Source organism: Entelurus aequoreus, linkage group LG11, assembly GCF_033978785.1.
Source record: "Entelurus aequoreus isolate RoL-2023_Sb linkage group LG11, RoL_Eaeq_v1.1, whole genome shotgun sequence".
Classification (NCBI taxonomy): Eukaryota; Metazoa; Chordata; class Actinopteri; order Syngnathiformes; family Syngnathidae; genus Entelurus; species Entelurus aequoreus.
Genome location: NC_084741.1, coordinates 9310420 through 9322919, shown reverse-complemented (window position 1 = coordinate 9322919; position 12500 = coordinate 9310420). Strand labels below are relative to the sequence as shown.

The 12500-nt window shown below is 39.1% G+C and overlaps 2 protein-coding genes across 4 annotated transcripts in view; both read left to right on the top strand.

The window, feature by feature from the left end:
• snip1 (Smad nuclear interacting protein) overlaps positions 1 to 7214 on the top strand; it is a 14856-nt gene extending 7642 nt beyond the window's left edge. For both annotated transcript variants that reach the window (XM_062062404.1, XM_062062403.1), the window contains exons 3-4: positions 1374 to 1915; positions 6762 to 7214. In XM_062062404.1, the coding sequence (XP_061918388.1) occupies positions 1374 to 1915; positions 6762 to 7050 (831 nt within the window). In that variant the 3' untranslated portion in view covers positions 7051 to 7214. The remainder of the gene's footprint in view (positions 1 to 1373; positions 1916 to 6761) is intronic.
• Positions 7215 to 12033: 4819 nt separating this feature from the next.
• The window catches only part of LOC133659736 (mitogen-activated protein kinase kinase kinase 5-like), a 60425-nt gene continuing 59958 nt past the window's right edge, over positions 12034 to 12500 (top strand). Inside the window, exon 1 of one of the 2 annotated variants that reach the window (XM_062062400.1) lies at positions 12034 to 12500. This exon is cut by the window's right edge and continues 517 nt beyond it. The gene's annotated coding sequence lies outside the window, so the exon portion shown is untranslated. The other variant, XM_062062401.1, reaches the window with a different exon arrangement.

Below are 12500 nucleotides of genomic sequence, written 5' to 3'. Positions count from 1 at the left end.
TTCAATGAACAATGGAGACAGCAAAGAAGAAAGCTGTAGGTGGGAAGCGGTGTATTTCGGCCGGCTGCAGCAACACAAACACGTAGCCGGTGTTTCATTGTTTACATTCCCGAAAGATGACAGTCAAGCTTTACCATTGGCCTGTGGGGAACTGGGACAGCAGAGACTCTTACCAGGAGGACTTTGAGTTGGATACGCAGACGCGGTACCGTGAGTACGCAACCAGAATGTTGCCATAAGCATTTTGTTTGATTTGTATGTGTAACGCAGTACGCAGCTGCGGCTTCCAAACATTTGATGGCTTGCCCGTACGTGCGTGCCGCTATGTGCATGTCACGTACGTAACTTTGGGGAAATATATGTGCTGTATGAACTTTGGGGAGGTGAACGGTACTTTGGGCTGTGGGATTGAGTGTGTTGTGCGGGTGTTTGAGTTGTATTGGTGGGTTATATGGACGGGAGGGGGGAGGTGTTTGTTATGCGGGATTAATTTGTGGCATATTAAATATAAGCCTGGTTGTGTTGTGGCTAATAGAGTATATATATGTCTTGTGTTTATTTACTCTTGTAGTCATTCCCAGCTGAATATCAGGTCCCACCCGCCTCTCACAGCATTTTCCCTATCTGAATCGCTTCCACTGCCCTCTAGTCCTTCACTCTCACTTTCCTCATCCACGAATCTTTCATCCTCGCTCAAATTAATGGGGAAATGGTTGCTTTCTTGGTCCGAATCGCTCTCGCTGCTGGTGGCCATGATTGTAAACAATGTGCAGATGTGAGGAGCTCCACAACCTGTGACGTCACGCTACTTCCGCTACAGGCAAGGCTTTTTTATCAGCCACCAAAATTTGCAAACTTTATCGTCGATGTTCTCTACTAAATCCTTTCAGCAAAAATATGGCAATATCGCAAAATGATGAAGTATGACACATAGAATGGACCTGCTATCCCCGTTTAAATAAGAAAATCGCATTTCAGTAGGCCTTTAAAGTAGCAATGATTGTCACACACACACTAGGTGTGGCAAAATTATTCTCTGCATTTGACCCATCACCCTTGATCACCCCAGGTGAGGTGAGCAGCAACGGTGGCCGCGCCCAGCAATCATTTTTGGTGATTTAACCCCCAATTCCAACCCTTGATGTTGAGTGCCGAGCAGGGAGGTAATGGCTCCCATTTTTATAGTCTTTGGTATGACTCGGCCGGGGTTTGAACTCACAACCTACCCATCTCAGGGCGGACACTCTAACCACTAGGCCACTGAGTAGGTGTGATGTGTGTGTGCGTGGAAGAGTGATGTCATATGTCCAGGTCCAGCAAGATATGAGTGTGTGCACCCTAACTTGCTCCTCCTTCTCACAAAATGAACACAGGAGCGTGAGGAGCATCGCTCTGCCGGAGAGGACCACAGAAGAAGAAACGAGCTGCCGGAGGAAAGGCGCAGCCGGTGGGAATCGGACCGGCCTCCGGACAGAGACCGCAACGGCGACCGGCGACGGGACCGCGATGCCGCCTCCTCCCAGCAGGCTGAGCGTCGGCATCACGACGAGCAGCGCCGGGAAACCCGCCGGCAGCGCGAGGAAAACCAAGAGCTCGACTTCGGGCGTCCCGACAGCGGAGGTAACAGTCCGACCGAGCCTCCCCCCGACAAGGAGAAACCAAACTTTGGTTTGTCGGGAGCGCTTACGGAAGACACGAACACGTTCCGCGGAGTCGTGATCAAGTACAACGAGCCGCCCGAGGCTCGCATTCCCAAGCGGCGATGGCGACTCTACCCTTTCAAGAATGACGAGCAGCTTCCAGTCATGTACGTTCACCGACAGAGTGCCTATTTGATGGGGCGACAGCGGAAAATTGCCGACATTCCCATTGATCATCCATCCTGCTCCAAGCAACATGCGGTGTTCCAGTACAGGTAAGAATAATACAACTTGTTTACAACTTCATCACAGCAAAAACCATACCAACAACACCATTGGCTAGCTCAGTGTTTGTCAACCTTTTTTGAGCCAAGGCACATTTTTTGCGTTGAAAAAATGCGGAGGAACACCACCAGCAGATATCATTCAAAACCAAACTCAGTTGACATTAGGGGTGTAACGGTACACAAAAATGTTGTTTCGGTACGTACCTCGGTTTAGAGGTCACGGTTCAGTTCATTTTCGGTACAGTAAGAAAACAAGAAAATATAAATTTTTTGGGTTATTTACCAAATTTGCAAAATCTTCCACCAAAAATATTTTTCTTAGTGTAATATTTGATGTGAAGTAATGGGAACCTTGGATAGGTCAATAATTCATAATAACATTGATTTTGATTCAATATTATATTTTGAGCAATGACAGTTTGAAAGAAAAAAAACAAACAGCTTTGTTTTATTAGTCACAAGGTTTCCCACACATTCATTTATTTGTGGCGGCCCGCCACGAAAGAATTACGTCCGCCACAAATTAAAACATTTAAAAAAAAAAATTAAAATACTTTTTTTTTTTTTTGTCCTGTCCAGCTTCTCAGGCAAATCATATAGTTGATGTAGATGATCATATAGTAGATGTAGCTGATCATATAGTAGATGTAGATGATCATATAGTAGATGTAGATGATCATATAGTAGATGTAGATGATCATATAGTAGATGTAGATGATCATATAGTTGATGTAGATGATCATATAGTTGATGTAGATGATCATATAGTTGATGTAGATGATCATATAGTAGATGTAGATGATCATATAGTAGATGTAGATGATCATATAGTTGATGTAGATGATCATATAGTTGATGTAGATGATCATATAGTTGATGTAGATGATCATATAGTAGATGTAGATGATCATATAGTAGATGTAGATGATCATATAGTTGATGTAGATGATCATATAGTTGATGTAGATGATCATATAGTAGATGTAGATGATCATATAGTAGATGTAGATGATCATATAGTAGATGTAGATGATCATATAGTTGATGTAGATGATCATATAGTTGATGTAGATGATCATATAGTAGATGTAGATGATCATATAGTAGATGTAGATGATCATATAGTTGATGTAGATGATCATATAGTTGATGTAGATGATCATATAGTTGATGTAGATGATCATATAGTTGATGTAGATGATCATATAGTTGATGTAGATGATCATATAGTTGATGGAGATGATCATATAGTTGATGGAGATGATCATATAGTAGATGTAGATGATCATATAGTAGATGTAGATGATCATATAGTAGATGTAGATGATCATATAGTTGATGTAGATGATCATATAGTAGATGTAGACGATCATATAGTAGATGTAGATGATCATATAGTAGATGTAGATGATCATATAGTAGATGTAGATGATCATATAGTAGATGTAGATGATCATATAGTAGATATAGATGCCCATATAGGCTGTTCACATTTACTTTACAAAAGAGAAGTGTAGGATAATTCTCTTGTAGCCTTATTTGAATTTGACTTTATTAAATATATTTATATTAGAAACACAACATGTGTATATAACAAAGGGTGCAAAGTGTGCAGGCAGTAGGAAACACATGGTTAAGTGTAGGGAGTAAAACTGATGGCAGTCTAAAGTTCAACATTTTTAGAGCTCTTTCTTCAGTGGATCAGATGTTTGATGAAGCTTTGTGTCTATCTACCACCACTACTGTTTTCTGTTTATTTGTTACTGACTGTGGCAGGACACCTCCGCCTCTGTTTCACTTTATGTTGCTGGTAAATAATATGCTTGTAGTAGTAGGCTAAAGTTAAATGATTTAGTATGCACTAATTAAAGGGGCAGAGCTTTGAGACATTTTAGCTTCTATATTTTATAAGATATATTTTTTGTAAGAACCACAATTAATAAATATATTTCAGTGAATAACTTATTGTTCAAATCTGCATATAAATATGTACATAAAGTGTTGTAATTATATTGTAAAATGGATGGATGGATGGACGTTTAAAACAAAGCTGTTATTATTAATTAGTAAGTATACATTTTTTTAGCCTTTTTAGAGAAAATCAAATCATTGTAATAAATTATGCAAATTACTCGATGATGTCATGGTGACCACGCCCATAGCCACGCCCCCACAGGTATCTTGGCAGTTTATGGGAAACACTGAGTCAACATTGCAACTTTTTCTAAATTACATTTAACCTTTTAAGCTTTTTTATTTCACTTTTGTTATGTTTTTGTTTATTTTAATAGTATTTTTAGAATGTGCCGTGGGCCTTTAAAACATTAGCTGTGGGCCGCAAATGGCCTCCGGGGCACACTTTTGACACCCCTGCTATAGATGATAACAAATTAAATGTGATAAATCTATGGATAAAAAGCAGAGCCTGGCGACGCATGCGCGTTTATCATAAATCTCTCTCTCTCTCTGTCTCTGTCTCTGCCCCTCCCTCACCAATGCTGCGTGCGCACACCTTCACAATTTGTTTTGTTTTTAACCCCTTCTTAACCCTGAACGTACATTAAAAATACACGCAACCCTAACTCAAAATGCCGGACATTTGAGGCATTTAAGAAACTCCGCCCTGACAGCTCCGCAAAAGAGGACATGTCCGGTGAAAAGAGGACGTATGGTCAGTCTATCCTAGCCCGTTAGCTGCTAGCATGCCGTGTGTTGTGCCTCGGTGTGCATTGTTTACACAACGTGCGTTACGCTACTTAATATGTCCGTGTGGAAACTCGTTCGGTACACCTCCGAACCGACACCCCCTTACCGAAACGGTTCAATACAAATACACGTACCGTTACACCCCAAGTTGACAGTAAAAAGTCGTTGTCACAATTGTTGGGTATGACTTTAAAGCATAACCAAGCATGCATCACTATAGCTCTTGTCTCAAAGTAGGTGTACTGTCACCACCTGTCACATCACACCCTGACTTATTTTGACTTTTTTGCTGTTTTCCTGTGTGTAGTGTTTTACTTCTTGTCTTGCGCTCCTGTTTTGGTGGCTTTTACTCTTTTTTTGGTATTTTCCTGTAGCAGTTTCATGTCTTCCTTTGAGCGATATTTCCCGCATCTTTGTTTTGAATCCTTTTTCGTGGGGACATTGTCATGTCATGTTTGGATGAACATTGTGGACGCCATCTTTGCTCCACAGTAAGTCTTTGCTGTAGTCCAGCATTCTGTTTTTGTTGACTGTGTAAGCAGTTCAGTTTTAGTTTTGTTCTGCATAGCCTTCCCTAAGCTTCAATACCTTTTCTTAGGGGCCCCCCCTGTTGTTTATTTTTGGTTTAAGCATTAGACACCTTTTTACCTGCACACTGCCTCCCGCTGTTCCCGACATCTATAAAGCAATTAGCTACCTGCTGCCACCTACTGATAAGGAAGAGTATTACACGGTTACTCTGCCGAGCTCTAGACAGCACCGACACTCAACAACAACACAATTTCCCGACTAGAATTACTGGTTTGCAAAAAATATTTTTTACCCCAAATAGGTGAAATTAGATCATCTCCCACGGCACACCAGATTGTATCTCACGGCACACTAGTGTGCCACGGCACAGTGGTTGAAAAACACCGGGCTAGCTTATGTTACCATTACTGGTGTGACCAAACACACTATTGTCCATAATTGTCGCAATTACACAAAGGATGTCAAATACTTTTTGGCCAACCCGAATAAAATGATTGGTGTTCACTCACACGGTCTCGTCAACACTAGGGTTGTACGGTATACCGGTACTAGTATAGTACTACAATACTAATGAATCATTCCGTACTATACCGCCTCTAAAAAGTACTTGTCCCCGCCCCCCTTTTTTTAATGGGCACGACAGCGCGTCGTCACATTGTGACATTGCTGGTTTTACGAGCAGAGGAGCATGTTCGGCAGCGCGCACACACGCAGTACTTACAAGCAGACACAGTGTGTAGACAGAAAGGGGAGCACGGACGCATTTTGGCTTAAAAACTAATGATAAAGTCTTTTTAGAGAAAATCAAATCAATGTAGTAAATTATGCAAATTACTCAATGATGTCATGGTGACCACGCCCACCGCCACAGGTATCTTGGCAGTTTATGGGAAACACTGCATTCAATGTTACGTGCAGTGATATCTCCACATTCTCTGAAGCCTTTGATGATATTACGGAGCGTAGATGGTGAAATCCCTCAATTCCTTGCAATAGCTGCTTGAGAAATGTTGTTCTTAAACTGTTCAACAATTTGCTCAGGCATTTGTTGTAAACAAATGATGAAGTTATAACATTGAAACGTCCTCAGGAAGCGATGCTTTAAGACATGGCTAGCTAGTTAGCAGCTAACACCCATCTGCATCCCATCTAGTCGATAGTACTATGATTACATCGATATTTTTTATCGTCACAAAATCTTTTTTCCTTTTTAAAAAAAACTCAGGAAATACGTCCCTGGACACATGAGGACTTTGAATATGACCAATGTATGATCCTGTTACTACTTGGTATCGGATCGATACCTCAATTTGTGGTATCATCCCAGTCTGTGGAACGCTCTCCCTGACCACCTGAGGGCACCACAGACTGTGGATGCTTTTAAAAAAGGCTTAAAAACCCTTCTTTTTAAAAAAGCCTTTTTTTAGTTGTATGCATGCTAGTTTTAGTTTTTATTTTTATTTATTTTCATTATCTTTTTATTTATTTATTTAATACACTGTAGCATTTTGAGGTTGTTTGCTCAATGGAAAGTGCTTTTTACAAATAAAATGTATTCTTATTATTCATTTCACCTCACACATGTGTTCTTCTCCAGAATAGTGCCGTTCACGCGGGCCGACGGCACCACGGGCCGCCGCGTCAGGCCTTACATCATCGACCTGGGCTCGGGCAACGGCACCTACCTGAACAACCAGCGCATCGAAGCCCAGCGCTACTACGAGCTGAAAGAGAAGGACGTGCTCAAGTTCGGCTTCAGCAGCCGCGAGTACGTCCTCCTGCACGAGTTCTCCGACACCAGCGAGGTGGACGCCAAGCAGGAGGAAGAAGACGAAGACGAAGGCCTGGATGAAGCCAATGACGCTAACGAGGAATCAGCAAGTTAATCTTTTTTTCTTGCAATGTCTGTTTGAAAGACAGGGACATTTGCCACATGTGCTAAATGTATACATAGTTGTACTCCCCTTTCTTCTTTTGTCTGATCAGGGATCTCGCAGCAGTAAATGTACATTTACATTTTTATACTGTAAATAAAAACAGAACTATTTGATAGCCTCAAGCGACTGTCGTTTTGAAGAAATATCTCTCTAAACTGTACATTGTAGACAATATCTATTTCTAAATGTCTTATTAAAATCTTTCAACATCAGGCATGGGAAATATCTGCGAAAACGCATTTTGAACATTCATTTTTGCGTCAAAACAGCACTCCCGCATTTTTTCAATGAAATATTATTAAAAATCAAATGTTAACATCTGTTGAAAGCTGGCCTTATCCGCACGTACTTTGCTGCTAATCATACTGCAATCTGAACACTGTTATTTACAAACCAGTTGCAGTTGGAGTATTTAGTATGGATTTTTTTTCAAATTACAGTAATATGCTGTAAAAAAAAAACTCCCTAAATTTTAAAAGTAAAATCTATTGCTCATTTTTATGGTGTACAATTTGATGGATAACTCGCTTCGAAATCATAAGTGTCAGGTGCAAACACTGATGACATCTATTAAATGATACATGGGTTATACTTGTATAGCGCTTTTCTACCTTCAAGGTACTCAAAGCGCTTTGACAGTATTTCCACATTCACACACTGATGGCGGGAGCTGCCATGCAAGGCGCTAACCAGCAGCCATCAGGAGCAAGGGTGAAGTGTCTTGCCCAAGGACACAACGGACGTGACTAGGATGGTAGAAGGTGGGGATTGAACCCCAGCAACACTCCGATTGCTGGCACGGCCACTCTACCAACTTCGCCACGCCGTCCCTTAAACTTATTAAACAAGACAAGAAGCAAGGAACTAAACAGAGACAGAATTACATTTGGCTCAATGAGGAGAAACGTGTACACCTGTGCCCTTGTACAGTGTCACCACGCTCTGACGAAAGATTGTACGCCTCCTTTTATTTGGACTTTCCCTGATTACATGGCAACAGCTGTTTCCAAAGGGACGGGGGTCATAAACAGCTATCGCCTTGGATTACAACTCAAGGCCCAGGGGCCAAATCTGGCCCTCCACATTATTTTATGTGGCCCGCGAAAGCCTGGAAATAATGTGCGTTATTAAAATGCTCAATCTTTTCTTATTAAATACGCTTGTTCTTTCCCTTTTGACATTACAAATCATGTACTGCATGCAATTGCATATCTTTTAAAATTCAATATTATCAAAATATTATATTATCATAATGGACCTGCGATGAGGCGACTTGTCCAGGGTGTAGATAGATAGTACTTTATTGATTCCTTCAGGAGAGTTCCCTCAGGAACTGCCCGAATGCAGCTGAAATAAGCTCTAGCACCTCCCGCGACCCTGATAGGGACAAGATGGATAAAATAAAGATAAATACTGTACTTAAATATCTGCTTGACTTATGATTTCAAAACTAATTATCAATAAAATTGTAGACTGTAAAATTGACAATAGATTTTACGGTTTAATTCCAGATTTTTACCATAAAATCAACTTGGAACTGTTTTTTTTTCATATACAGTAAGACACTAAAACAGGGGTCCCCTAACTTTTTGACTCAGGGGGGGCCACATAGGGTTAAAAACCCTAACCCTAACCCGCGGGCTGTAGTTTGGGGACCCCTGCACTAAAACATTAAAAAAACAAACATAAAAACTATATTTTACGGTTAAAAAAATGGTAGCTTGGTTGCTTGAATTTTACCGCTAAAAACAGTGGTATTGTTTTGCCATTTATTCCATTTTTTTTATATATGCTGTAAAAAAACCCCACTACTTTTACTGTAAAATTCTGGTGACTGAGCTTCCAGTTTTTAAACCGATATATATATATTTTTTGCAGCTTATGTCAAAAATACATTGTTAATGTGTATATATATTAGGGCTGCAACTAACGATTAATTTGATCATCGATTAATCTGTCGATTATTACTTTGATTAATCGATTAATAATCGGATAAAAGAGACAAACTACATTTCTATCCTATCCAGTATTTTATTGGAAAAAAACAGCATACTGGCACCATACTTATTTTGATTATTGTTTCTCAGCTGTTTGTAAATGTTGCAGTTTATAAATAAAAGTTTAGTAAAAAAAAAAAATGCGCATAGCATAGATCCAACGAATCGATGACTAAATTAATCGGCAACTATTTTAATAATCGATGTAATCGATTAGTTGTTGCAGCCCTAATATATATATATATATATGTATATTATATTACTCATTGTTAAAAGCAGCCCTCTGAAGGCAACCATAACTGCGATGTGATCTATACATATGTGCAGTTTTACACTGTGACATTTATTGTTTTAGTTGTAGTGTTTTTTACAGTAAGGGAAATTATGAGTAATTCTCTTTTGAACAACTTTATTAATAATAATAATAATGGATTAGATTTTATATCGCGCTTTTCTATTATTAGATACTCAAAGCGCTCACAGAGAAGTGGGAAGCCATCATTCATTCACACCTGGTGGTGGTAAGCTACATTTGTAGCCACACCTGCCCTAGGGTAGACTGACGGAAGCGTGGCTGCCAGTTTGTGCCTACGGCCCCTCCGACCACCGCCTATCATTCATTCATCATTCATTCACCAGTGTGAGCGGCACCGGGGGCAAGGGTGAAGTGTCCTGCCCAAGGGCACAACGGCAGCGATTTGGATGGTAAGAGGCGGGGAGCGAACCTGCTTGTGGCACGGCCGCTCTACCCACTACGCCATACCGCCCCAATTATTATATTGTTATTGTAAAAGCGGTGACAGCCGGGCCAGAGGTCGCGTTAGTGTTTACATTTTTTTTTAATTTTTTAAATAAGCTTTTATTTATAAATTGCAACATTTACAAACAATTGAGAAATAATAATAATCAAAATAAGTACAAAAAAGCGCCAGGGGGTTGTAAACTCAATAAAGTAACTACAATAGGATGCAATATATATATATATATATATATATATATATATATATATATATATATATATATATATATATATATATATATATATATATATATATACATATATATATATATATATATATATACACTAGCGTTCAAAAGTTTGGGGTGACATGTAAATGTCCTTATTTTTGAAGGAAAAGCACTGTACTTTTCAATGACGATAACTTTAAACTAGTCTTAACTTTAAAGAAATACACTCTATACATTGATAATGTGCTAAATGACTATTCTAGCTGCAAATGTCTGCTTTTTGGTGCAATATCTACATAGGTGTATAGAGGCCCATTTCCAGCAACTATCACTCCAGTGTTCTAATGGTACAATGTGTTTGCTCATTGGCTCAGAAGGCTAATTGATGATTAGAAAACCCTTGTGCAATCATGTTCACACATCTGAAAACACTTTAGCTCGTTACAGAAGCTACAAAACTGACCTTCCTTTGAGCAGATTGACTTTCTGGAGCATCACATTTGTGGGGTCAATTAAACGCTCCAAATGCCCAGAAAAAGAGAACTTTCATCTGAAACTCGACAGTCTATTCTTGTTCTTAGAAATGAAGGCTATTCCACTAAATTGTTTGGGTGACCCCAAACTTTTGAACGGTAGTGTGTGTAAATAATTTAAATTTGGAACACAGCATCAATGTTTTCACAGCTTTTTGGTTGTTAGAGGTAGAGAGTGTTTTAACGTAGAGTTCTAATTCTTTTTAAAGGCAAAAAAAACAGGTCGGGTACTGAGAAACTTACATTTATGAATATAAAACTTAGCCAATAGTATAATGAGGTTGCAAAAGTAAAATTCTTTTTGAAATTAGGTCGTGTTAGTGTTTATTTTATTTATTTTTTTATTTTATAAACCTTTATTTATAACTTGCAACATTTACAAACAATTGAGAAAAAATAATAATCAAAATAAGTACAAAACAGCGGCATGGGGTTGTAAACTCAATAAAGTAACTAACATAGAATGCTATTAGCATATTAGCCATAGGCTCACACAAGTAAAGTAAATAATTTCAATTTGAAACACATAGGTAGAGAGTGTTTTAATGTAGAGATCTAATTCTTTTATAGGCACAAAAAATAGGTCAGGTATTGAGAAACTTAAATGTATTACTTTATTACTCCAGTACTCTTGTATTGTTCTGTATATTGTACAGTAGTTTTGTATATTGTACAGGATTGCTTATTGTTTTTTGTTTCCACACCGCACCTTAATTTGGAGTCCTTAATCTCGTTATATGCAAATATAGTGAAAATAAAGTCCATTATATTCTTCTATTCTTTATGAGTATAATATAATTGCAAAGGTAAAATTTAGGGATGTCTGATAATGGCTTTTTGCCGATATTCCGATATTGTCCAACTCTTTAATTACAGATACCGATATCAACCGATACCGATATCAACCGATATATGCAGTCGTGGAATTAACACATTATGCCTAATTTGGACAACCAGGTATGGTGAAGATAAGGTACTTTTTAAAGATAATAATAAAATAAGAACTAAATTAAAAACATTTTCTTGAATAAAAAAGAAAGTAAAACAATATAAAAACAGTTACATAGAAACTGGTAATGAATGAAAATGAGTCAAATGAAGTGTTAAAGGTTAGTACTATTAGTGGAGCAGCAGCACGCACAATCATGTGTGCTTACGGACTGTATCCCTTGCAGACTGTATTGATATATATTGATATATAATGTAGGAAGCAGAATATTGATAACAGAAAGAAATGGGGGAGGGAGGTTTTTTGGGTTGGTGCACTAATTGTAAGTGTATTTTGTGTTTTTTATGTTGATTTAATAAAAAAATAAATTAAAAAAACGATACAGATAATAAAAAAACCGATACCGATAATTTCCGATATTACATTTTAACGCATTTATCGGACATCCCTAGTAAAATTCCTTTTCAAATTAGGTCCTTTTAATAAGTTTTTTTTTTTTTTTACCTTTGTCTTTTATTGTTAATATACAAATGAAATAGCAGACCTCAAACAGTTAAAATACTAAATGAAGGTCGCGTTAGTGTTGAGGCATCCGGGTTCCCACACGTGACGTCACCGGTGGAAGGGCGTGGCTTGGCCAATGTTCTTGGCGAGAGTGCCAATGGGCGGCGACACACCTGGAGTGGAGGAGCCCGAGAAGGAGAAGGAGCACGAGAAGGAGAAGGAGAAGGAGAAGGAGCAGGAGAAGGAGAAGGAGCAGGAGCGCTAAAAGTCAACACCGCCAGGCGGGGCTCACACTCGCCTCCTCGCCTACTTCCAGTGAGAAGGAGCGGTAGAAGTCAACACCGCCAGGCGGGGCTCACACTCGCCTCCTCGCCTACTTCCAGTGAGAAGGAGCGGTAGAAGTCGACACCGCCAGGCGGGGCTCACATTCGCCTCCTCGCCTACTTC